Source organism: Temnothorax nylanderi, unplaced genomic scaffold (assembly GCF_030848795.1).
Source record: "Temnothorax nylanderi isolate EJ_2023f unplaced genomic scaffold, tnyl_v1.0 TNYL_tig0140_pilon, whole genome shotgun sequence".
Lineage (NCBI taxonomy): Eukaryota > Metazoa > Arthropoda > Insecta > Hymenoptera > Formicidae > Temnothorax > Temnothorax nylanderi.
Genome location: NW_027249202.1, coordinates 43,765 through 70,209, shown reverse-complemented (window position 1 = coordinate 70,209; position 26,445 = coordinate 43,765). Strand labels below are relative to the sequence as shown.

The 26,445-nt window shown below is 46.1% G+C and overlaps 3 protein-coding genes and 1 long non-coding RNA gene across 8 annotated transcripts; 1 reads left to right on the top strand and 3 right to left on the bottom strand.

The window, feature by feature from the left end:
* Nucleotides 1-1,615: 1,615 nt before the first annotated feature.
* Nucleotides 1,616-9,531, bottom strand: LOC139777157 (uncharacterized). The gene is made up of 3 exons (XM_071714394.1): nt 7,752-9,531; nt 3,221-3,705; nt 1,616-3,093 (listed from the first exon to the last, which is right to left on the bottom strand). Exons 2-3 carry the CDS (start codon nt 3,685-3,687, stop codon nt 1,761-1,763), a joined length of 1,800 nt encoding a protein of 599 aa, XP_071570495.1. The 5' UTR covers nt 3,688-3,705; nt 7,752-9,531; the 3' UTR covers nt 1,616-1,760.
* A 103-nt stretch (nt 9,532-9,634) lies between these two features.
* LOC139777160 (uncharacterized) lies at nt 9,635-10,933 on the bottom strand. 3 transcript variants are annotated; one of them, XM_071714404.1, is made up of 3 exons: nt 10,794-10,933; nt 10,482-10,663; nt 9,635-10,328 (listed from the first exon to the last, which is right to left on the bottom strand). In XM_071714404.1, exons 2-3 carry the CDS (start codon nt 10,490-10,492, stop codon nt 9,971-9,973), a joined length of 369 nt encoding a protein of 122 aa, XP_071570505.1. In that variant the 5' UTR covers nt 10,493-10,663; nt 10,794-10,933; the 3' UTR covers nt 9,635-9,970. The 3 variants fall into 3 exon arrangements, with proteins under 3 accessions (XP_071570505.1, XP_071570503.1, XP_071570504.1); XM_071714402.1 differs by having other exon boundaries at nt 10,510-10,663; nt 10,794-10,932; XM_071714403.1 differs by lacking the exon at nt 10,794-10,933 and having other exon boundaries at nt 10,510-10,756.
* Nucleotides 10,934-14,409: 3,476 nt separating this feature from the next.
* Nucleotides 14,410-20,747, bottom strand: LOC139777155 (uncharacterized). The gene is made up of 3 exons (XR_011719281.1): nt 18,258-20,747; nt 15,591-15,706; nt 14,410-15,433 (listed from the first exon to the last, which is right to left on the bottom strand). It is a non-coding gene; the product is annotated as an uncharacterized lncRNA (long non-coding RNA).
* Nucleotides 20,748-21,342: 595 nt separating this feature from the next.
* On the top strand, nt 21,343-26,350 carry LOC139777152 (actin related protein 1). Of its 3 annotated transcripts, none has more exons than XM_071714384.1 (2): nt 21,343-21,523; nt 24,042-26,350. In XM_071714384.1, the coding sequence occupies exon 2, from the start codon at nt 24,061-24,063 to the stop codon at nt 25,189-25,191; it is 1,131 nt and encodes a 376-aa protein (XP_071570485.1). In that variant the 5' UTR covers nt 21,343-21,523; nt 24,042-24,060; the 3' UTR covers nt 25,192-26,350. The 3 variants fall into 3 exon arrangements, with proteins under 3 accessions (XP_071570485.1, XP_071570487.1, XP_071570486.1); XM_071714386.1 differs by lacking the exon at nt 21,343-21,523 and adding an exon at nt 21,727-21,880; XM_071714385.1 differs by lacking the exon at nt 21,343-21,523 and adding an exon at nt 22,602-22,759.
* Nucleotides 26,351-26,445: the final 95 nt, after the last annotated feature.

The window sequence follows — 26,445 nt, the reverse complement described above, 5'->3', positions numbered from 1 at the left end:
CACATCGACGAAACTATTTTCAAAAAAATTGCTTTTGAAAGGAAAACATACCTGAATCTCACTAGAGAGGCGAGAATAGTTTTGTATTAAATGTATGTTTTATTTCAGTTTTCTCCTCCAATATTTATGTAAGTAACAATGAAAATGACTTATATACTATTTATCCTAACTACGATAATGATATATATATGTATATATATATATATCTATATATAATATTATGATAATAAAATAATAATATTTCTTGTACAGTTATACCCATTGCCTTTAATTGTGATACTTACAAATAAAAAGTTTTCTGATGTATACATATATACCTTTATCAAAAAGCTTTGTCAGGTGAATCACGATTGATCGATTTGGTTAACATTCGAGGATTTATATGCTTTCTTGTATCTTTTTACATCTCTTTTACATCTCTCGTCGCGTACCATATGCGGCCAAATGAGGAGAATTAGGAGCCGGAAGTACCTCGCGCACTTGACCGTAACGATCGATGAGTTTTCGTTTCTTGTCGATGTTGAAGCAACCGAGTGAAACGATAAATCCTTTGTCGATCGTGGAATAATTATCTATAATTAGATTGTAGAAACGTCGATTTCGGAGCAGCATGCTTTGTCGCGCAAATGCGTTTCAGTACATAATTATTCCCGTCGTTTCTGAAAAAGTGAATTGAAACGTTACGATTTCTTTATATGTGATTCTTCCACCATCTCGTTATTCGTACAGCACGTTTGATCGTCACCAACACTTTGCGCCTTTACACAAAGACAACATATGCAATGATCTAAATTATAAAAAAATGTAAGCATGCTTCCGTCGATATATTTCTACAAAATACAAATTGGACTTGACGATTTACCGGCAGATTCCCTTATAATGTCACGATTGTATTGTATGAGAGGAAATAAATAATAAGATTCACCTCGCGCATACGACACGTACCAATACGACGTCTCCTTCATCCTCAGGGATGAAAAGTCGCGCGTGTATTTACAAACTCTGTTCCATGCCGTATCTGTTTACGCCTTAATTCTTTCATTACGTATTTTATCATCGTCGTAAAAGCGAATTATTATTATTACTATTATTATTATTGTTGTTATTATTATTATTATTAGCCCAGAACTCGATCGCCTTGTTATCTCGGGCGAATCCAGTTCGCGCTTTCAAAAATATATATTTTTGCTTTTGTGTGTATATTTATTTATATATTTATATATATATATATATCTATTTATATATTTATATAAACTTCATATTTATCTCTAACTTGCGTCATGGAACTGAATCAGCGACAAAAACACATCTTGTTCAAGACGAGCGGCGACTATCGCTTCTTTCTCTTTTACGTACGCTACAACGTGTATGTAAAAGAGAAACTCGTGTACGCGAACTTTGTTGTCACTTTAGCTCGGCGCGCTTTACAGGATAATTATTATAAACACGTACGCGAGCTTATTGTGCCGTGATTAAAGGTGGTTTAAGCCGATGGCGCGAGGATTTCATAATCCCAACAAATCGGTTTTGTGTCGATGGACAGGGACGTACATCTTAAAGAAATGGAGGCGTTTTAAATGCCTTTGAAAGAGGCTGCGAAGTAATCAACTAGCCAACGAAACTTTCGTCCGATAACATGAATTTGCCTATCGAATTTGCAAAATTCAATCAGCGAGTACGCTGTGTCGCGTACGACCTCTAGCGTGCTGATGATTGAAACGAAAGTACCGCCCAAGTTGATTCGGGGCGGTATGCTGTTGCTAATGCTGCTGCTGCTGTTGCTGCTGCTGCTGCTGTTGCGGCTGTTGCTGCGACTGCTGCTGCTGCGGTTGCTGCTGCTGCTGCGACTGCTGCTGCTGTTGTTGTTGCTGCTGTTGTTGCTGTTGATGATGAAGCATAGTCATAGCTCCAGTTTCAGCCGCTGTAGGCAAAACTACGGTAGACTGCTCACTAACGGATATCTGATGAATCTGCGCTTGAGAACCTTGTCCCACTTGTATTTGAATTTGCTGCAACTCGGGCACCGAGGACTGTTGTTGCATTTGTTCCACTTGTTGCTGTTGGTCCGCCTGTTGTTGATTCTGCGTCGTATCACTCGTATTCAACGGATCCTCCTTAGCACGCTTAGTAAGGTGAGATCTCGCGTGCTTTCTAAGATGATCTTTCCGATAGAACGCTTTGCCGCATTCGGTGCAAACTTCGGTCTTTTGTCCAGAATGTATAACAAAATGAAGATTCAAGTGTTCTTTTCGTTTAAAGCCCTTCATGCAAACGGAACAAATAAAAGGCCTGTCAGGATTATGACCTAATTTGTGCCGCTCCAAATGTTCCTTCCGTTTAAGACCAGCGCCGCAAATGTCGCATATAAATCTCCTCTCTATTTTGTGCCCGATCAGATGCTGTTCCAAACTTTCCTTCTCAGGGTACGCCATATTACATTGAGGACAGCAAAATAGGGTCGTGCCATCGAGAGCGGTAACTATGCTTACTTGTCCTGGTTTTGGTTTCTTCGGTTTTGGTGGTTTCTTTTTGTATTTCTTTTTTCGCTTCGGTTTCGCTCCTGCCTCCTGTTCTTCGACAACGTCGGGAATGATGGCCGTTTCTCCTCCGGCGACTGTAATCTGCACAGCTTGCTCTCCCGAAGCTGTGCTTCCAGAAGCGTCAAGACCATCCGCGCCAAGGGGACTCGATTCAATGGTAGCTTCCCTTTTAATAGTTTCCGCCGAAAACTTGAGAAAGTGTTGCAGACTAAGGGGTAAAGTACTTGTAGGCAGTCTAGAGAGATAATCCGCGACCGTGGATCCTGGAGCAGCGAGGCTCTGCCAGCTGGCAGGCATAGAAGTAATGAACTCTTCCCCGCTCTGATTACCTTGACTCTTGACACTGCCTCGTTTGATAAGGGCCACGGGGGTCGTACCCTCCTTCACGTCCTCCTTGGACTCCTCTATGCTTTCCCGCAGAATCAAGTCCTGAGGAATCTGGGCGACCACGGTCAAACCTTCGGGCGCTCCCGGAAGTTGCACTGTCTGCTGAATCGTCTGTTGGGACGTAGTGGTCACAGCGGTGGACGTGCTTTGTGTCGTTTGATCGGATCTGCAATCAAGTATCGGACAATCGGATTAAGTGTGATAGCGCTTTGCGCAAGATACGCAAGATGTACAATTAAATGTAATACGCGACACACGTACAGAACACGTTCGGTGTGATTCGATGTACTTACGTTTGCGTAGTCGCTACGGTGTTTTGCGGTTGCACTTGAATTTGGACACCATCCGCGCCTTGCTGACTGTAGGCAACAGTGAGAACGGTGGCTGCTCCCTGCGGGAACTGACTCAAGGATATCGGTGCCAAATGATACTTTGGCTGATCGCCGCTATTTCCGCTTTGAGACACGCTAGGATTGACCACTTGTATCTGGACAGTTTGCTGTTGCTGCGTGCCATCTTTCCCCGGGACGGTGATGGGCAAGGTAATAATCTGCTGTTGTTGATTATTACCGCTTTGGGCCACGGCGAAACCATTCGGATCGACCGGCCTCAAATAATGAACACCACCTTCACCGCCAGATAATACTCCGACCACCTGTCCTCCAGTGGTAAGGTTCTGCGCGAATTTTGCTGTGGCGAATTGATGAACGGTACCGGTCGGCAGCGAGCCGGTGAATCCAGGGAAAGGTGTAAAATTCATTTTTCGATACGATTACGCCTGTAACAGGGGAGAGATTCATTCTTGTTATTTAGCAGGTTGTGTGTGTGTGGTTACAAAGTTTATTTATCTCTAAAAACTCTTCAACGCGACATTGATTTATTTCTAAGAAAAGGCTCCAACAATCACCATTACAAAGCTACTCTCAAGATGATGCAAACGCGAGAGATTACGAGAGAATCGAGTTAGTTTGAAGGTTAAAAAGACGCTATCCTCTCTCTCTCTCTCTCTCCCTCTCTCTCTCTCTCTCTCTCTCTCTCTCTCTCTCTCTCTCTCTCTCTCTCTCTCTCTCTATCACTAGAAATACGGACAGCTCCAAAATTAACGAATTTTTGTAAAACCAGTTTTGTAGCGCGTACATTTACGTTACAATACACGTTCAATGGACACACGCGCGTGTATGTAAAATATTGTGCGAGGTGTACGAGGAAGATTACGCCTGTTCGTTTCCGCTGCACTTCTGAATTAGTGCAACTAAGTTAGAATGAAACAAATATATTTTCTTTTATTCTAACTTATTGCACTAGTTCAGAAGTGCAGCAAAAACGAACAGGCCTACTGTGCGTTTAATTACAGATTGTAAGATCGTTTCCTGTAAGTAATTACGAATAATTAAGAGCGTCAATTTTTAAGTGACAACCGAGATGTGCGTTTGTAACAGAGAAATGTCTATATTATATATCACATACGTGCTAAGATCGGTGCGCGTTTATCTACTAACGCAACAGGTCTCTGTGGTATCCCCGTCGCGTTTATGGTGCAAGAGATTATCGAAAAGACATGTTCCACTCGAGTCCCACGCGAGTGTAATTATTGGAGGAATCTCACAATGTGGAAGGTATCGAAACTCAATCTATATAGATAGAGACGTTCATCCTTTCAAGACCCTTTCGTTTGGCGATAACAAGAGTGTAATACTCGAGTCACCATCTCCCTCGTCCGCTTCAATTAACAATATAATCAAATATATATAATAATAAAATCAAGACAGACAGCAAGGTGTCGCGCGCGCGAGCGCGCGCGCAACGAGAGCGAGGTTTTTCTCGTTTCTGTCCCGGTCTCGTCCATGCACGTGCGTCCATGCGCGAAAAAGTTGGCACCTTATTCCTGCGACTGTAACCGGGACTTGCGAGCTAACCTAGCTGAAATTAACTTTCCCATTCTCGCCCCGTGTACTTGTCACTTTTGCGACAAAATCAAAACTCGACATTCGAGCGAGTGGCGCAGGCGGCAAGACGAATAGCGGCGCGGCGTTTCCGACTCCGGACCGGACCGGAGCCTTGGCGATCGCGTTCCGCGTGCACGAGGGTGGGGTGAGGGCTCCCCCACTTCACCCCCTCCCCCTACCTAAAAGGGATCCGGGAGCAGGGAGGATAGTCGTCAAAGTGGCCCAGGATCCCACCCCACTCCACAGCGGCAGCGGCGACGGTGCCCCTACGGGCGCCGTAAGGGGTAGGAGCGCGATGAGGGTAGAGGAGGGGGAGGTACCATAGGTGGGAACCTGCCGCGAAATAGAGCTCGAGACTCGGTTTCTCTTCCTCCCGCGCGCGCGTTACCACGACGTAGCGCGTATCGCGAGAATGGGACGAGAAAGAAGGCGAGCTAACAAGGGTAGGGGAACGTCAAGAAAGAAGGGAGTCGAACCTCGGCACGCCGACATTTCCCGGGGAAGGGGAACGCGAAAATGTCAGGGGGCGAAGGTACCCGTAGCGGGTGGCCAGATGCAGCGCGCGCCAGACCACGCCAGACGAATTGGGGCAATGATGACAATGATAACGATACTCGAGGCAACGGGAATCCCTACCCCCACAAGGAACGTTCATAGAATCCGAAGCCGATGACGGAAGGGGGGGGGGAGAGAGGGAGAGGGAGAGGAGAGGGAGAGGAGAGAGAGAGAGAGAGAGAGAGAGAGAGAGAGAGAGAGAGAGAGAGAGAGAGAGAGAGAGAGAGAGAGAGAGAGAGAGAGAGAGAGAGAGAGAGAGAGAGAGAGAGAGAGAGAGAGAGAGAGAGAGAGAGAGAGAGAGAAGAGGAGAGAGAGAGAGAGAGAGAGAGAGAGAGAGAGAGAGAGAGAGAGAGAGAGAGAGAGAGAGAGAGAGGTTATAAGATATCCGCGAGCCTGAGGGGATCCACCGTCCGATCGTCCGTCCGCGTACACCTCTTCCGAGGGCCAAGAGTGTTGTTCCGAAGGGGATAGATAATTAGAGAGAAATAATCCAGGGCGAATTACGAATCTCGAGCTCTCGAACGGGGCGGCGACGAAGGGAGGGAGGCGCTACGCTTCACTCGCCGTCGACACCACGCGACGTGTTTTTCGTTGTACGCGGAATGGCGTACGCGACTGATCGGACGGCTCCGTTGTCGCTCGTGCTGACGCTAGACGCTCTCGCAAGACGCGCATGTCGTAATGGCGCACCGATTCTCCTAAGGTTAGCCGAGGCTAAGTTTATCCTCGTCTCTCGCGACCCGACGATCGCTCGAGAGCGCGCTCTCTCTCTCTCTCTCTCTCCTTCCCTCTCACACTCGAACGTGTCCGCTAGTCTCTCCGTCTTTTATCTCTCGAGTGCTCCGCAAAAGACGCGTACCACGTATCGCACGTATACGGTACATACGTGGTCTTTTTTTTTCGCGAGATTCGCCTCGACGAGTTTAGGGCGTTTAGGCCTGTCTCGATATTACTGCGCGTGGGGCGCTGCACGGCAAACGGATCAGCGACTGTTGCGCAACGACGACGTCCCGTCCCGTCCCGTCCCGCATCGTTTCCTTTCCGCCTCGCTCCCAGCTCCAAGCTCCAGCTCCAAGCTCCAAGCTGCGACATTACGAATCGCGACTATCGCGAGGCGCGCTGAGAGTTGAGAGCGGGTCTCTCAACAGCACGCGAGCCCGAGTCGCGACCATTGCGAGGGAAAACTTGGATGCGTTCGCGCCTCTCCGGCCCGGCCGCGTCGGACAACGGCCGACGGCGCGGCGTCGTCGGCGAATGGCGCAAAGCGTGAGCGTGGCTGGCCTACGCCCGCCATGTTGGAAGAAAAAATGATTCACGATCCACGTGAGAGCGCGTGAGAATGAGAATTGCGCGACGCGCTCTTTTTACTTTTTACATTTCCCTCTCTGCTTCTCTCCCGCTCTATGCACATCGCGAAATCCCTTCTTCTAACGCGCGTCGCGCGCGCGGAGAGTAGAGTACTCTTCTCTCGTGCCTGGTGCCTCTCCCTCCCTCCCTCCCTCCCTCCTTCCTTCCTCGTTCCCCTGAGCGCGTCGTTTGCCTTCGCGTCGCGGCCGGCCCGGCCGTACCCGGGGCCAAGGACGGAAATAGGAAAGAGATCGACGACGAGACGCGGCACGCGGCGAAAGACGCGTCAGCTGACGGAGAGCAGGGCAGAGGCGAAACGACCGAGGTACACGGGCAGGGCTGTTGTTTACACCCCCACTTCGATGGGTTAGAGGCAGCGAGATGCCACGGAGGGGCCTCCGAGACCTCGACGAACACCCACCACCACGCAATTTCCAACCCCACCAGCCTCTCAACCACTGTCCGCACCTCCAACCACCCCACCAAAGCCAGCTCAAGCCAAGCCGTGAGCCACGACGAGGGCCCCGCGACGATTTTAGTGTCTTGGGGTGGGTGCTCTCTGTGGCCACCGTTTCGCGGTTTCTCTCGTGCACGGGTCTCGTCGTCGTTGTCGTTGTCGTTATCGGAAGTCGAGTGCGACATGGCACCCGCGGGGCGGTACCGTCGACCGGAACGTCCGTCGCATCGGGAGGACGATCGAGCCAGAGATATAAAGATAGATGTGTGTATATATATATGTATATATATATATATTTATATATAATATATATATGTATATATAGGGGGAGGGGGGGAGTGAGAGAGAGAAAAGAGAGAGTGGAGAGAGGACACGCATATGGTCATTATATCCGCAAAAATGTATACATGTAATAAATGTACTGCATACGGCGTCTAAAGTAGAAGAAAGATTGCGAGCGGGATTGTTCAAGGTGCGAAAACTATAATCGTCTGTGCTAGTCGGCTTTGTTCTACTTACTCGTAAGTACAGGCAGGTAGATGAGCGGGCGGACGAGCAGCCGCGACTCTCCGTGCACGCTCGGCTCAACGTACCGCTGTTACTGTCGCTGCCTTCGTTCTCCGTACCTCCACCTAGTACGGGAATTGTCCGTCTGGCTGCCTCGCGTGCGTCGTCGTTCCCAATCCTCAGCGCAGCGGCAACGACTTTCTCATTTCAACGTGAACACGCCGACCGACGTATCGCCGCGGCTGTCGCTGCGATGCACACGTCATACATATGCGTAGAGACGTCGGGACGGACGCGCGCGCGTCTCTAACGGAAGCTCGAGGAGAGCTCGAGAGTGACTCCGCGATAAATTCGCGCTCGCACACTGCTGCGCTCGCTCGCTCTCGCTTCTCTCTCTCTCTCTCTCTCTCTCTCTCTCTCGCTCGTTCACTCGTGCGCTCTCTCTCACTCTTTCTCTCTCTTTCTATAGCGCGCGACGAGCGACGAGCTCTCGCTGAACGGAGACGCGCACACGCTTCGTTTCCGGGTTTACGACAACCAACCGCGATCGAATATGGCTCGGCCCTCCTCGGTCGGTAGGTAGGTAGACGAGCGTGGACCTCGTTCGAGCCGGCCAACGGGAACAAATTCGCGAACTAACGGTACATAGCTGCCTGACGCCACTACGACCGACTACGAATGTGAACACTGAGGTGGCCACGCGTAAACTCCGCGAGAAGGGAGCGAGCGAGTCCGAGCGTCAAGCCGTCAAGCGCCACTCGCGTCCACTCGTCCGGAAAGTCCGAGTAATCCGAATAGTCCGACGGAATCGCGCTGGCGCGCAACGTACCGTCTCTGCACTCTGCACGTCTGCACGCGCGACGCTTAGATTAACGACGCGCCTTGACGCCGCGACGCCCTCGCCACGATCTCACGTCCAGCGTCCAGGCGCGTTCCGCCTGGCATTTAGCGCCTCCCCGATCACGTACGAATTCTATACGATCTCTCTCGGATCAGATCCACAGATCCTTGTCTCGCGATCGACAAGACACGCGGGAACGTGCTCCCTATATAACAGCTAACCGCTGTTAATATTTCAGCGGTTAAAATATTAACTATGGCGGCGGTTTACGCGTGCAGAGTACGTTGCGAGTGCAATGGTAGTGTGAGGAGATTAGAACGTAGCGCTTGCGCGTACGCACTTGCCGATCGAGTGCTCCCGGCTCCCGCGGCGCAAGAAACCAGCTGAAAGCTGAAACTGCTGGAAGCCTTTATTCGCGGACAACGCGCCGCCGCGCCGCCAGATTTTCGCGCCGGATTATCTCGCACGTCTATCTAAACACGTCCGTCCATCACTCCGTTAAATCCTTTTCGACACTCTGTCATGCGTACATTGCTCAATATTGCTCACGCGACTGCTTACGGGAAATACGGATTACGGGAACGCCGAACGGAAACGGAACGAAACGGAGCGGAGCGGAGCGGAGCGGCTCGACCCACGCGCACCTAGCGGCCTACGGACCTACCGCCTACCGGACACTACCCGACCCGACATTGACCGTCCTGCCATCTTCTCCTGCCTCCTTTATTCTCGAACGCGCGCACTTTTACGAAATGTTTTTGAAACCACGATCCTCGCGATCCTTCCTCCTACTAACGTCCACGCAAAGGCAATAGGCATCCCTCTCGACATGTACTGCCGATCAGAGAGACTTTGGTTGAGTCTCCGTACTCCCATCTCTCATAACGCGTGTAAAGACTGTAAAGATGCCGCGCGGTAAACTCCACCCTACGCTTTGTTGCGCTTTCTGACAAGAAAGTGAAGAAAACAATGTAACAACTAATAGGACGCGTGTATGTGTGATGAATGAGAAGTAACAGCATACAAATAAAGGAATGCTACAACTTTTACGATGTCGTGTTAATGATTCATCTACTCTCATTTACATAGAATTTTATCCACTATTAAAAGATGCTTACGATTCTAACGATTGTATATTGAATCTTACATTTATCGCTGCCTCTTAGAAAAGTTTTATATATATCGATTTTATTGCCGCAACATGGGACGCTTTACCATTATCCGAGTGATCGACCGGGAAAGGATAATGAAAAGAGAAAAGGAAATTGATAATTGTCAAGTATATCACATAGGAGAATGACAAAAGAAACAACAGCGAGACGAGCTGGCTAAATCTCGGGAGCCGGGAGGACGAGTCCGTTTCGTGAGCCGAATGGAACGTGCGTTTCAATCAATACAAATCCGGTCTTCTCTGCATACGTTCCATGTACAAGGAAAAGAGCAATTTATTGCTCTCGTAATAAAAAGGATTCTCCGTCGCACCTAAATCTGGTCTATAATCACTGGTAAAGTTGCTTTGGCTGGAACCACAGCTGCCTCTGGGCGATGAATTTTGAGACACCTCCGCCGAGCAGCTTGGAGACGACATGAACATGCCACTTTCCCAATCAGTCTCCATGCTCTCCACTGTATTCCCTGCCACTGTATTCTCACGTAGACCAGACAAACCATTGATATGAAGATTGTTGATCCGTTTGCTCAATGGCATAAATTCGCTAGATTCTTCTTCTATGTTGCGACGTCTCTTCCTAAACGATCCAAATGAATAATGATGATAAAAGCTAACACACGACGCTGTTACAGATTAAACCTACATTTTATAGCTTTGTCGTACTTTATACTTTTGTGCACGCGCGTGTACGTATATATCATATCAGATTATAATAAAAGCGTTACGTCACCTCGTAAACATTTCAACAACAGACCAACCTGTTCGTCCGTGTCATGGTGTTGTCGCGTTAGTCCGATCTCCACGGGGACTTGACAACTTCAACAAAGATATTTTCTCAGCCGATACATGTTGCGATCCTGGTCGCGACGTTGCTTGTGATATTCCGCGTTCAATTGTATTTCAAAGTTTTCGCTACAAAATGTATAATAAAACTATAAACTACAGATGCTTCAGCAAACAAAATGACTTTTGATCGATCCTTAGATCCTTAGATGTAGCGAATGACAAAGATCCGAAATCAGAGATAAATCGGAAAACTAACCTCCTTTTCGAAACGCCAGTCGTCAAATTCGTCGTAAATTGTCAACATTGTGGAAACAGTTGACTGTATACAACGGATAGAGGGCGGTAGGTTTAACACAGTCTCTTTAAAGGTCTATCCAGACCATCCAGACAAACTTGCATAGCGCATAAACATAAGCATAAGAACACTGATTGGTCCATATACATATGCATAAGGAAATGGACCAATCCATTTCCTTAAGCCTTGTGTACACGATACTAGAAATTGGTCCGAGTTTCGGTTTAAGCCAATGAAACTGCTGCTTTTCTGTAAGAGCTGCAAGTTGATTGGCTTAAACCGAAACTCGGACCGATTTCTAGTATCGTGTACACAAGGCTTTATGCATATGCTTATGCATCTATGCAAGTTTGTTTGGATAGATCTAGCATAAGAAAATTGATTGGTCCATACACATGTGCATAAGGAAATAGACCAATCAATTTTCTTATGCTTACGCATTATGCGTTGTGCAGAAGTGTGTGCTCCCCGCTTAAAGGGCCTCGCACACAAAATTGCATAGGCTGCATATGCATAGCATAAGACCGCTAAACCAATGAGCATCTAGCATAAAGTCGCCATATTGATTTACATAAGATGCTCATTGGTCCAGCCAGACAAACTTGCATAGGTGCATAACCATATGCATAAAGAAACGGATTGGTCTATTTCCTTATGCACATGCATATGGACCAATCAATTCTCTTATGCTTATGTTTATGGGCTTATGCAAGTTTGTGTGGATATAGCTTTAAACTGACAGTGACATAGGCCTAGTTTACACCGACCGTTTGATACGCGTACCAAGTACTGTATCCGTATCAAATTCGTATCAAATTTCGGTTTACACCGGGATAACCCGAGATTTGATACGGATTTGATACGGATACCTATAGTACTTGGTACGCGTATCAAACGGTCCGGTGTAGAGAGCCTCATAGTAGCGGTGTCAAATGAGACACATTGCAATTGGCTATTACCGTTGGAACCTTCACAAATTTAATGTCGCATGTTACAAGACGACGACTCTTAAGCGGGGAGCACACACTTCTGCACAACGCATAATGCGTAAGCATAAGAAAATTGATTGATCCATACACATGTGCATAAAGAAATAGACCAATCAGTTTTCTTATGCTTACGTATTATGCGTTGTGCAGAAGTGTGTGCTCCCCGCTTTAAGCTATATCCACACAAACTTGCATAAGCCCATAAACATAAGCATAAGAGAATTGATTGGTCCATATGCATGTGCATAAGGAAATAGACCAATCCGTTTCTTTATGCAAATGGTTATGCACCTATGCAAGTTTGTCTGGATAGACCTTTATTCCGCTGAATCTGGTGGCCTATTACGGTTCTTGAAACGAGGTAAAAATTACAAAAGTGAGAGGATTCACTAGAGTATCTACGGTTTCATTGGTCGAAATCTATATCTGTTCACTTTTCGCATTTTTATCTCATTTCAAGATACATACACGTAATAGGCCCCCTGTTCCTAATCCGATTCTCTGATCCTGTTCCTATTGCCTGTTGCCTGTTGCCTGTTAGGATGCCGTCCCATGCAGGACGGAATTTCGGAAAACGGAATCTCGGAATCATTCTGATTGGTTAGCCCCATGGGGCACAGTACAAGCCCCATGAGGCTAACCAATCAGAATGATTCCGAGATTCCGTTTTCCGAAATTCCGTCCTGCATGGGACGGCATCCTTACCTGTTGCCTGGCCTTATGCAAGGGTTTTTAGTCTTGTTACATCCATCGGGGTCTAGTGGTCTAGTAATATCGTCAGTTTGCTCATCGTCATCGTTTCTTTTTCATTGACAATGTGATCACTAGCGTAATCTTACGGCTAATATTACAGGTCGGACTCGGACACCTAAGCGATTACGAGTAGTGATATGCAATTCCGTGGAACGAAATGCAGTATAATATGCTCTATCTTTAGTGAGGGATGGATAAGTGTTAATTACGAAATGACCAGAATTCAAAGATTCGCAAATGTATTCAGATAGTGTATCTCTTGTTATTCGCAGTTATACATATATATATATATAATCGTCGCGTCGCGTAAAAGAGTCACGGTCGGTCTCGCTCCGCGCGTACTTGCATGGCGTGTCTCTTGATAGAATAACATAAATGATTCATTGGTGAAACATTGATGATATATCAGTATATATTCAGTATCATATATATATACATATATATACCTATATAAAACTTCCCTCTCATGTGTCCAGAACAATTTTAACAGCGATCTTTTGGCATTTAGATAATTGCTAGTTTACATTCGTTGATTCCGTATAATACATTCGTTGATTCGTATAATACTTGCAATTAGGATAATACAAGTTGGTCGAAAAAAGGAATTCACACGGAAACCCTGACACATATTCGTATATGGAGAGATATTGGAACATGTTCTGTATTTAGTTGGATAGCTTCTGTGTTGGTTGGACGGTACCGAGAGTAGTTACACGACGAAGGAAATCTAATAGCAAATTCGGTTGGACGCACTAGTGCGTACCCCATCGATTTCGCCACATATCTAATATTGCTTTAAGAAACAGATGTATCGCGCCTAAATGGTCGAGTTGTAATAACTGACGAGCTGACAATGACATCTAAAATTGCACGCACACAGAAATTATGTGTACATCTTATATCTAGCAAAAGTTCATAGCTCAATCGCATCGACCAAGTCAAGCGGGATAAAGTGCGAATTGCTTCTTAGTGGAACGAAATGATCAGATCGTAAAATGATGTCATGAATAAACGGATAAACTGATTTTTGCCTGTGTGCCTTTCGTATGAATCAAACGGTTCATACGAAATGATACTTATATTTAGTTATAGAGTATATATATATATATATATATATATATATATATATATATATATATATGCAATGTATATGTATGCGATGAGAATTTGCGCTTTTTTAATGTAAATCGCAAAGCCTCTAATAGGCTGGGTATTTGACAGCATTATATATATACCTATCGCACTCGATATACATTCATACATGGATGCGAATATTGCGAATGGATCCTCCGTTAGTCATTAAACTAAACGAATCGCTCCAATTGCATCGCGCGCGTTGCGCGCAAGCCTCTTGACGCGAGCCTTAATTATTGCCTAGCAAAGTAGCAAGTAAAGATACCGCAGTAGCGCGAATAAAAGAATCGCATAAAAATCCTATTTAGGCTTTATCACGAAGGATACCGACATCCGGAGGATATCGCCCTGGCGTAACATCCCGCCACAGGAAGGAAAAACTATTATATATGCTTTGTTTTATCTCGGACTTGAAACCAACGGGGACGTTGCATTCTTCAAGAATCTCCGTTATTCCGTTATTTAAAATTGATGCTTATAATGTTTTATTTGAAACTCTATAATTCTTTTAACTCTTTAATCTCTATAATAATAAACAATTGACAACCAAATCCATGATCAATAACGTCGCGTATATGAAATGTTTACAGTCGATATGAATTAAAAGTACTTTCCAACTTTATCAAATAATGTGACCGTGGCAAAATTCGGTCATTGTCAAAATGTGATTTTATTCATCAAAATCTAAATTTACCCTTCGAACTAATATTAATAAATATCATTATATAAAATGTATTCTTTCTTGAGATTTCTTCGTCTCGTCCATAATGAGAAGAAAATGAAATAAATTTCGTTAAAATAAAGTTGGATATTTTCTTACTGAATAAACTAATCTATAATAATTTGAAAATAGATTTATATTAACTTTTACGATTCCTCCCGAGGCTTTTTGTGTGTCACTTTTTTACACGTACAAAGAGGGGGAGGAAGGACGGAAAGTTTGAAGCAAAAATAGGAACGCTTGCGTTCACGCGACGCGCTACGGTCAACCTTGTGAAACGTGCGTGTACGTGGCCTTGATTTCTGAAGCCGTGAAAACATTTGCCGTCGCCTCGGGTTAATTAAACCAAGCCACTAAGTCAGTGACTTTATTGGCGCGGCCAATTTCTCCTCGATAATGTGGGAAATGTAATAAGTTTCTCATTACACTTATTGTTTCTTGTCAGATTAACGTGAAAAGAGAGGAAGGAGGTGTAATAACATAAACCGTGCGAGATGTGAAAATCATGGCATTCTGATATTATTATATTGATTGAAAAAAGCAAAAGACGCGATATCCATTAAATTACGAAATATGATTTTCCGACAAATAATATGGTTCCGAGATTTTATGTCAGGTTACATCGACGTGATCGTACTTGGATTTTATTATTCGAAATGGTAACTATAATTTAAGTATTTAAGAGCATCTCTTAGAGCACGAAAGAGGCAAGAGTACGTGTCTCTTTGAAAGCTTGAGAGTCTTGATAGTTGATTGGGTTAGGTCTGGAATCATTTATAAACTCGACTACGAGCCGAGGGATGAAGGATGAAGCTACTTGATACATTTTCGATGCGCAACAGCGCCATAGAGTGTTTTGTTCTATGAATTCCTACATGGGGGTTTGTCGCGCGTTCAGTGCACCTCCCTCGCTTTGGGCGTGGTGCCCACTGCAGACGTTTCTCATCGATTTCTACACGACCGCCAAACACCATAGAGCTTGGACAAGACGCCCTTCGAATCTCCTATAATATAATATTGCAAATTTATGAAAATTTATCGTAATATGTAGTTGTCTGTCGACTACAAGCGGTTACTTTTCCAATTGACAAACGATAATCGTGATGGTAACTATAATTTTCAAGACATTGAAATACTCTGCACTGGAGTGTGCCGCCTTACATCATCGTTTTGCATTCCTCTCGGGATGCCCGTGTGTATAACGGGAAGACAGGTGTCACGACAGGAGCAGGTTTTCTTCTGGGTCGATTACCCCTGATGGCCTCCTTCGTTGTGATCTAAATCCAAGTACCAATCTACTTACTTTTTCGTATCTGCGAGAGAGTAATCGTTCGTCGAGAAATCATCCAAGAGATTATATTAAGTCGTCAAGGAACTTGTGCTCTCGAGCAAGTTAACGCAGCTAACGATTTCTTCCTTCTGTTTAAATGACGAAAATGACGACAAAGCAAAACGGAAAGACACATAAGTTTGTGTCTAGTATATAAGATATATTTCCTGATTTTGGCCCAACGCGTACCGCGTTCAATAAGTGTCACACGAAAATCAAAGGCTAGATATTCTCGTTTCTTTGTTTTGGACTCAACGCACGTATGCGGCTTTCTGACGATTTACTCGTTATTTAAAGTTCCACAGCACTCTTGCAATAGCAGCTCTCTCGGTGAATAAAAGCACGAAGCTACTATATATTTCATTCTCTTAATTGGACCACCTTCAGATCAGACCTTAACAATTGTGTGTAATAGCCTAGATCTAGAATTTTAATTATTATCGCTATAACCTTTATAGATGTATAGGCGGAAATATTAAGAGAGAGTGAGAATTAATTGACATATTAATTACAAGACAGCTCAGGAAGAAGCAACCCTGAATTTCCAAATGTTCGTTCTGCGCGATCTCGCACGTATATATAAGTCATATCAAAATTAATTGGAGATTGTTCGCGCGAGACAATAGCGAGCGTGTAATGCAGCGCGTCCGTAATCTATTCAACATTTACTATCAATTTTCCAACTAGAAATATTATTTATCGAAAATGGTGAAAAAGTCATAGAAATCTCTCGTTACGCTCCTGTTCGCTATTGTCATTCCTCTCCCTCTCGTTCGCCGGCCCGACGCGCCGGCCGCCGCGCGCCGATCCGGCTCAACCGCCTCGACCGAATCTTTTCTCGCGAGTCGCGAGACGTGCACATTCGGTCTATATCTATTCTCATTCCTTCCATCGTGCTATTTGCTTATCTCTATCTGACTTGATTTTAATCACATGACATGCAAAATACATATCATACTTTTCGTAGCGATTACTCATTATAGTTTCAACATTATAAAGAGCTTTTTTGGAGATACAACAGTTGCGTAAAATTACACTTATTGTTAGAGAGGATAACATTCAGTCGATCTCTCTAGGCTCTCTCTAGGCTCTCTTTCTAGGCTCTCTCTCTCTCTCTCTCTCTCTCTCTCTCTCTCTCTCTCTCTCTCTCTCTCTCTCTCTCTCTCTCTCTCTCTCAATCTCTCAATCTTTCAAGTTGTCTTTTTCGTTGAGTCGAAAGCGATAAACGTTTCGAGTATGATTCGTTTTTTGAGCAAACAGCGAAAAGCATGTTGGTATTTATAAAAAACTATCCGTCGCCTTTCTACGCACCGTCGCGTCGCAAGTCTCAATATCTGGCCTACTTTTCGTTACGTGCATCGAGAACACTGCGTTGACCTAATCTCTGCAAAATCGATGCAAATTTATGTCTGCTCGGCATACGGCATCGCGATACAGATATTTGCGAATTCGCAATCAAAAATGTTAGATTGCAAAATGTTCAATTTGCAAATAGCGAAAGAAACGGTTGATAATGACGGAATATAAACAGTAAGGAAGATACAACCGTTTTTGGCTACACCGACAAAGAAACATGCACACATACACATAGAGAGTTCATTGAGTTACGAAGCCATGACCGCGTTTCGAATCCTTGACTGTTTCGCGCGAGCTCGTTGATCGCGCAGTCTCCGAAAGGAGTCAAGAACACGAATGGCTGATAACGTATGCGAGAGCACATTCGCTTGTCAATTGTCTATCGATTTTAGGTCGTGTAAACAAGGTTGAATCTTAACCCTTAAATGCCACACCTCTCAAGAATCTCGTAAATGACACATGGGGTCTAAAAGATCCCAGCATGAAAAATGTCTCCTTACTTAATGATTTTTTGATATTTAGTTATGAAAATTATTTTCAATGTTGTTCAAGGCTTAGAAAAGAGAATAAAATGCTTATATTGTTAAAATTTCAATTTCAACATAGTATAAAAAATTAAGATCGCCAACAGTTAAAATATTGGCTCCAAAATCAAAAAAATAAAAAATAATAAATAAATAAATATGAGCTCCATTTTTGGAAGGAACATTTGAAAATATATCATTCTAAAGGGTCTGGGGTCCGCTGGACCCCGGGTGGCATTTAAGGGTTAAGAATCGAAAACGTTATCCAAACGAAATTTTGAGCTCGTCGACTTTGCGCGCTATCCGATCGCGCTATCATTGAGAGGCATTGTTTGTTATATCAAATTTAAGATAACGATTTAGAATCTAGAATCTGGATTGATAAGACGGACCAAATATGATTATACATATCCAAGAGAGCTTTCCAGTGAAGAATACGCTGTAGCTTCTTTATCTCCTCCCCTCCCCCCCCCCCTCCACGACTCTTTGTCACAAACTCTCTCTCTCTCTCTCTCTCTCTTGCTTACGCGCGCGTTCGTCCTGTATAGCGAGCGAGGTTAAATTACTCGCTCCGAAATATAAATTACGATATTGAAACTAATATTCTTATCTACATACCTGTATACCTACGATTCTTAAACAATTTCGATATATTAATGGCACGTTTTATGATAAGCACGGATTATTGAGAAAGACGGCGTAACGTTCCACTCGTATGACGCGACATGAGGCGGCGAGAAGCAAGACGAGGCGATGTGGGGCTGACGATGACTAATCCATGCGAATGTGTCATGTTGCAAAAACGAATGGGGATATATCTGTGATCGAACGATCGCGTCTGATTCTTTCTCTTACGAGCAGGCGTATAAATATTTACTCGCTTTCCATTAATGATCCGAATCCATTCGTCTGTTCAAAGACTCTTCTTCGTTCTTAAATCAGAGGCGAATCGAGTGTAGGTGCACGTACGTTACGCTTATGTAAAACTATGTAGGATGATCGGAACACTTGGTAGGATAAGTTGGTAGCTCGGATATTTATTATTTATATCTGATTTTTTTTCATGTTACACATGAAATTAATTAGCATTGAATGTAGCGCAGTCGAATATTATCGCACGCACGGTTGAGATGCCTCGCGTATGTACATACCAAACGATGACGTTAATCGCGTGTACGACGGTACTGTTACGAGATTATATCGGATAGAATCGTTCAAGGATCACGTTAAAATCTTGTGCCACATTTTACACACACACACACACACAATCGACATTGTTTTCAAATCGTTTAAATATTTCGTAATACAAAAAGCGCTTTCGCTATATTTCTTTTTATCGCTAGTTTACGTATATACACGCGAGCGAGCGCATTTTGACGGCATTGCGAAACAGCAAAGATGGAATGAAATATTGTTATCTCATGATACCATGGTACCGATGCCGGTGCAATGTACCCGTCTATTTCCCTCCCCCCACTTTTGGTACATCATTTAACAATTAAAAAGTTTCAATTTTTTCGCGCAGACAATACCAACTTTTCGCTAAAGTTGTTGCGAGTCACGAATCGTCTCGTTGCACCGAATTTCCAAGTGTACGGTAGCTCAAGTTGCGTAGGTATCTTTCAAGTTTGTTCCTCGAATTCTTGAGTCGCGAATTTACATCTCGTTTACTCATCCAAAATGACGTGTCCCGATCAATGAGTCGTTTCAATCACGGCGATAACTCGCGCGGAGACACGCGTCGCGTCGCGTCGCGTCCGCTAAGGAGAACGCTGATGACTCGCCGGTATAACATCGCGCCGGTATAACTTACAACTCGAGCTAGGTCCTTACGCGGCTCGAGTCTCCCAAGACCTTGGCGCGAGATCTTATACGGTGGACAAGGTCGAGATATCTCGGGGTCTCAGGTCATTGGGTCTTTAGGACGCAACGCACCAACAACGTAACAGGACTAACAGGGTTAATTATTTTATTCAAAGAGAAACGTACCGGATTAATCGAGATCTCGGATAAGATTGTCGATATTATAGTGTCGAGACGTCGCGTGCTACGTCATCTGCTCATTTAGCGGACTCGATTAAATTAATACATAGGTAGAGTAATCATAATCGTATCGCGTCGATCGTCGATCGCGTCGCGAAACTGCTACTACGTTATTTAAATGACTCGAGCGTAATCGGGCGTGACATCCTAACAGCGTACCTCGAAGCACGCGGTCATCTCGTTTGGATGAATCATCGCAAGCCCACGAGTGTTAAATGGAAATGTATGGAAAATCTAGCGATTCGACGATCTATCGGCGAATGTATCGCCGAAAGTATCCATTTTTTCACACGTCCGTTGTACGGCCGGTCACGTGCTCGGCTGCGCGACGAGACCGCGAGACGAGACCGGAGAAGAAGCGTATCGATTTTACCCGAGGCTGGCTCTCTCTCTCTCTCTCTCTCTCTCTCTCTCTCTCTCTCTCTTCCTCCCACGTAGCCGGACGGGAGAACCTCGCATCGCACCGATTAGTCTATATTATATAGTGTCCGTCTTGGTCTGTATTCGTCCGTAATTCGTATATCAACCGGTCCGTATGAGAGCGTATGACGTGGCAAAAGAGTGCAACGCACTCGCATCCCGCACTTGAATCTACCTTTGCCCATATCGCCGCGTACCGTAGCACCTTCCATCTCTCGTTTTTTACGCTACTCGGTTCATTAACGCTGCCCTTTTCTCTCTTTCTCGCGAATCGATGCTTGAATTTTATATCGGTTTGCGTTTGCATTATTCATCTACCATAAAGCGCTTCGTGCAATTAGCGAATTTAACAAATCTTTCTGGCAGACGCGGTTGCGCGCGGCTGGCATAACGCCGATATATGTATAACACGACCGTCGCGTCTGAATATTATTAGTTTTCCCCTATTCTGGATATACCGAGAATGTATTCTATTTTTTATTCTCTCTCTTTCTCTCTCTCTAAACGCGCTTTTATAATAACCAATTTGGAAATATTTCAAGGGAATACTATCGCCTCTCAACATACGTATAAATGTCATGTACTCATGACATGGCTTACGCAGGCAGGCAGGTAGCTGCGACAGTTAATCTTAAAGCGAGTCTTTACGAGCTAGTATATGTTTCCAAGAGAGACACGCTCTCCGTATCGTACGATTTGAAACGGCATTTGGAGAATCTAGCCGCTAGCCGGCCGACGGACCAATCGGCGCGTTGCTTTCGTTTTATGCCCATATATGGCAAGAGCTGTGAATCCGCACGGTGGGAGAAGCTGGATGGACGAGTCGATTGCACGACGAGGGGTATCACGGTAGATCGGTACGTACATACGCGTACCGTATTACCGTATATACCGTATGCCGTATGTCCCGAGACGCGATCGAATACCAATACGAAATGCGACTGCGACTGCGACAGCGACAGCGTGACATTTCTCTCGAGCTCGATCCGCTCGAGCATGCGAATATACTCGATCGTTTCTCGCGTACCTAATCGCGAATCTCATGCTCGCCAGGATAAACGCGAGAGGATGCTTTAGATTCGGATAATATAGTCTAGAAAAAATGTCGAGAGTCGAGTCGGCAAAAATATCGAGAGTCAGACGTCGGACGTTGCATGTTGCATGCCGACCACACCTTTGGACGAGTCCACGCGACGTGACGTGCGCGGAGCGGAGCGGAGCGGCGCGCGCGATACCGGCTCGCGCGGCTCACGGCTCACGCTTGGTCGGCCGGACGATCTCGCTCACAGCTTACAGCGTTCGTGGTGCTGCACGGTGTTCGTTCTCTTGCCGCTGGCATTCGATCAGCACTCTCCTCCGATCCGATCCGATCCGATTCGATCGCTCACAAAAACTGTTTTTAACAGCGTGATAAGAAAGAGGTAAGTACCAGCTATTTCGGTAGCCGGTCACGTCACATACATACGTACGTACGCACACAGGCACGCATCGCTCTGCGTTACTTTCTTTAAACGCAAACCGCAGAATCGTTCTCGGTGGGTGGATGGGCCGCAACGTTGTTTAGTTTTAACGTGGAAGACGCAGAGAGTATCGCTTTGCATGTAACGAGCGCGTGGTCAAACTGGTGGTCGAATTGGTCAAATCGATTCGCTCTTTTCTTGGATCTTCCGAACGCGCCGCGCTTCCTAGTTCGTGCCGGCTTTCTCGCCTACGAGTAGTCGCAGCCGCGTAACGTCGCGAAACAGTCGACAGGTTGTCGATGTCGAGTGGTTATAGACGTACGTATATATAGATATATAACGCCACAGGCAGCGAGGCAGGTGGTTGCGTCGCGGCAGGATGGCGATGGCGATGGCGATGCCTCATCTTATTAATAGCAACGACGACGCGCGTAGCGCTCGTTACTAACCTACGACGCTCACGACAGATGTTCGCTCCTGCCTCTCGGCAACGTAAAATTTAATACGCATATTTGTACATACGTGGCTTGATCGAATCGATCGATTCACCGCGAGATTGAAGCGCCGGAAGAGATCGCGGTAAGGGTGACAATTTTGCGCGAATCAGCCCAGTGAAATCGTCAAACGAATATAAACGAATATAAATGTAATTGGCAGACCGGACTGTGATTGACTCTCGCGCTCGATTTTACATATTCGATCGTGAGATCCGCAGAGTTTGACGATTAATTTAACGGATACGTTCACACCGATAGGCGTAACGTGGAATCGCTCGTCACCGACCGCGGCTCGTCGTCGCGCCGCGTTGCGCGTTGCGCCGGATGACGCGGGGTGAGGAGGTTAGGTGAGGTAAAGTGTGGTAGTGACGGGGCGGGGGGGGGGGGGAGGGACGAGGCAACGGCAACGGGTCGAGTCGGGCGGGGCGGGGGTGGGGGAAGCTGCGGAAACCCCTCTATGTCAGAGTACTTCCATATATGGTAAAGAAAGCTAGGATTGGTCGAGGGTGTCCCACCCTTGTTGGCCGAGTGTCGACTTGTCGAGCGGTGGGGCCGAGGAACAACGTACGTATCTGTTCATATAATACATCGCGAGCCGATCGTTGACTACACTCTGTGTTTGGTGCTGGATCGTTCGACAGTGCGGCAGTGTCGCTGCTTGAAACTTCTGTACATAACTTGAATTTTTTTTACACGAAACGTAAGTCGAAGCGCAAGGTGTAGCGATTGCGATTGCGATTGCGATATCTGGGATTAGCACGTTAATCGCAACGAAGAAACGGGAAGGGCTCGACGAGAAAGTGCGCGCGACGACAATACTGCCGGATATCGTACGAAGTGCAAACGACAAAAACGTGGTGAATGTGCGTTTCAATTGGGTGGTGCGCGCGTAAAGCGCTTCGAAAGTATTTCGATGCGAAGACGTTATTCGTGGATTCGCGTAACACGATTGGTATAACGATTAGGTCGCTGCACCGTCAAAAATGCGTCGTGAAAGAAAATCCAAGGATGTACGCGTGTCATACCTGATACCTGATACCGTCTTACGCTCGATGCCAGCGATAGTTCGCGTACGCGCGCGATGAAACCGGCGCTAAATTTGTAAAATTTCATCAAGTTTGGAAAAAATGTCACGTTTGATCGAGACGACGCAGGTGGTTTCATGCCGTTCGTCTCGTCTCGGCTGCCGTGAAAGGGCGGAGTGGAGCGGGACGGGACGGGACGGGACGGGGAGGGCACGGTAGGGTGGGGCACAGGGCAGGCAGGGTGCGGTCCCGATGATTAACGATAACGTTGCTCTCGCATCTGCTTGAAGGCTCTTGGTCGTGTTGCCTCGCTATGTCGATTTTGATTATACTGTATTCTTGACAAACGTATGTACATACATACATCGCGTACGCATCGATCACTTGTTTTACATCTTGAACGTTTGACACATCGCGAATATGACTCGCGATCGAAAATCGTTCGATTCTTAAGGCCGTACGTAATCACGCTACGAGTTGCGGGCTCGGTTGCCGGTTGGGGTTACGATTGATGGTTGTAGATTGACCAATCGGAGCAAAGCAGCTTGCCGGCTGATTAAACTCATGTAAAAGCGTACTTACCTTTATTGGCGTGTCCTCTCGACGCCACATCTTAAACGTGTTTCAAGATCGCGAGTCGCGTACTACTCGTCTACTGACCACCGCGGCTTTCCTCGATATATACTTTTTCGTTAGCCTTTCAACGAAAACGAGTTGTGTTTTTTCTTTCTCTAGAAAAGCGACGCAATCCGAGATTGCAATTGCCGCGTGATTCTTCTTCGACCGTCGGAAATATCTCTGAAGCGCGATAAAACGGGGCAAAGAGTATAGCCGTATTTTAATATGAATTTCGTTATTTCATTGATTCGATGTATGATTGACGACTCGCGAGAAAAAAAAAAGAAAGGTATTCGCTTCCGTACGCTTGTAACGCTACGTGTAATTTTTCCTTTGCAGATAAATCAAGAGAGCAAACATGTGCGACGAAGAAGTTGCCGCGCTCGTGGTCGACAATGGATCCGGTATGTGCAAGGCTGGCTTCGCCGGGGACGACGCTCCCCGCGCCGTCTTCCCCTCGATCGTCGGCAGGCCGCGCCACCAGGGTGTCATGGTTGGTATGGGACAGAAGGATTCTTACGTCGGTGACGAGGCCCAATCCAAGAGAGGTATCCTAACGCTCAAGTACCCGATCGAGCACGGTATCGTTACCAACTGGGACGACATGGAGAAGATCTGGCATCACACGTTCTATAACGAGCTGCGAGTAGCACCAGAGGAACATCCGGTTCTTCTCACCGAGGCACCCTTGAATCCCAAGGCTAATCGCGAAAAGATGACACAGATCATGTTCGAGACGTTCAACACTCCCGCGATGTACGTGGCGATCCAGGCCGTCCTGTCGCTGTACGCTTCTGGCCGTACCACCGGTATCGTGCTGGACTCGGGCGATGGCGTCTCCCACACCGTACCGATCTACGAGGGATACGCTCTGCCGCACGCTATCCTCCGCTTGGATCTGGCCGGCCGCGACTTGACCGATTATCTCATGAAGATCCTCACCGAGAGAGGATATTCCTTCACGACCACGGCCGAACGAGAAATTGTTCGCGACATCAAGGAGAAACTTTGCTACGTTGCGTTGGACTTTGAGCAGGAAATGGCCACAGCAGCCTCTTCCTCCAGTTTGGAGAAGAGCTACGAGCTTCCCGACGGTCAAGTCATCACCATAGGTAACGAACGATTCCGTTGCCCCGAGGCTCTCTTCCAACCCTCGTTCCTAGGCATGGAAGCTTGCGGCATTCACGAGACCACGTACAACTCGATCATGAAGTGCGACGTCGACATCCGCAAGGACCTGTACGCCAACACCGTTTTGTCTGGCGGTACCACCATGTACCCCGGGATAGCCGATAGGATGCAAAAGGAGATCACTGCCTTAGCTCCGTCTACCATGAAGATTAAGATTATCGCCCCACCCGAGAGGAAGTACTCCGTATGGATCGGTGGATCGATTCTCGCCTCGCTCTCCACTTTCCAACAGATGTGGATCTCGAAGCAGGAGTACGACGAGTCCGGACCCTCCATCGTCCACAGGAAGTGCTTCTAAACGCGTTCTCGATCGCAATATTATCATTCCCCGATCCCTGAGACTTTGAGAAATGAGAGAGAGAGAGAGAAAGAGAGAGAGAGAGAGAGAGAGGCTTTTGTCTCGTTTCGCAGGCGGACGTAACATCAACTTCCGCGACGATTGTCCTTTGGTTTCTCCGGGGCCAAAGGTAGCTTCTTTCAATTCGGATGTACGTGTTTAAGATACGCGAGTGAGGTAAACGCGTCCGATTAAACGAGAGGAGAGAGAGAGGGGCGGGAGGGAGGGAGAGGAGCTTACGATGTATATCGTCCTCCCGCGATTGTTCCTCGGTCTCGGCGGCAACCCAATATAAATCGACGGCTCGTTCTTGCTCGTTTAAACACGATCATTTTCCATCGTTTTTCATCGATTCGATATAACGATCTTAAACATTGTGCCCCGATTCCCAAATACCTTTTTCTACCTTGTCTTATATCGAGTCCTTTGTATAATATATTTCAACAACTTTGTGTCTAGCAAGTCGGTAGCAATTAGCTAAACATTCCTCGCGAGACACATCCTTCTCTCGATGCGAGAGAGCAGAACGCTTCTATTCCGTTAGACTCGTCACTCCCCCGTAAACGTCGTACGCGTAAACCTCGATTGCCACTTTTCTTCAAGAATTCGAGCAAGAAACGGTTACGCGGATAACTCCGAGGTTTCTGTCGCGGCAAAGATCGTCGGCAAACTCTTCCCGCGGACAGAGACGACGGACACACGATGGCAATCAACGTCGATGCATTCCGATCAATGTGTGGTGTTTTTAAGAGATGCTTGCGTCAAAGCTCAACATACGTTGTACGTCATTCCGCGCGCAGAGAGACAAGCCTCCGACTTCTTACCTGTTTTCTATTATAATTTGCCTATCGTTGAGGGAAAAAATATGGCTTTTTTGTCTTCTTTCTTTTTCTTTTTTCTTTTTTTTTTTTACACGATGGGGTAAACCGCTGATCCGGAAAAGTCTTACCAACGTTCGCTCAAACAAACGGAAAAAAGGCACCACGGTTTTGTACCCCGTAAGCGTAGCCAAAGTATTATAATTTATTCCCATTGTATTGCGCAAGACATTCACACACACGTACACATCTTAAAGACTACTTTAGACTTATGGGATTATAAAATAAAAGTCTGAAAAACACATGATTGTGATTTGTGTCTCTTTTGAAATTGTCCCCGTTCGTCCTCACTCTCTTAGACATTTCGACCCTTTGCAACTAGTATATTGACTGCTAA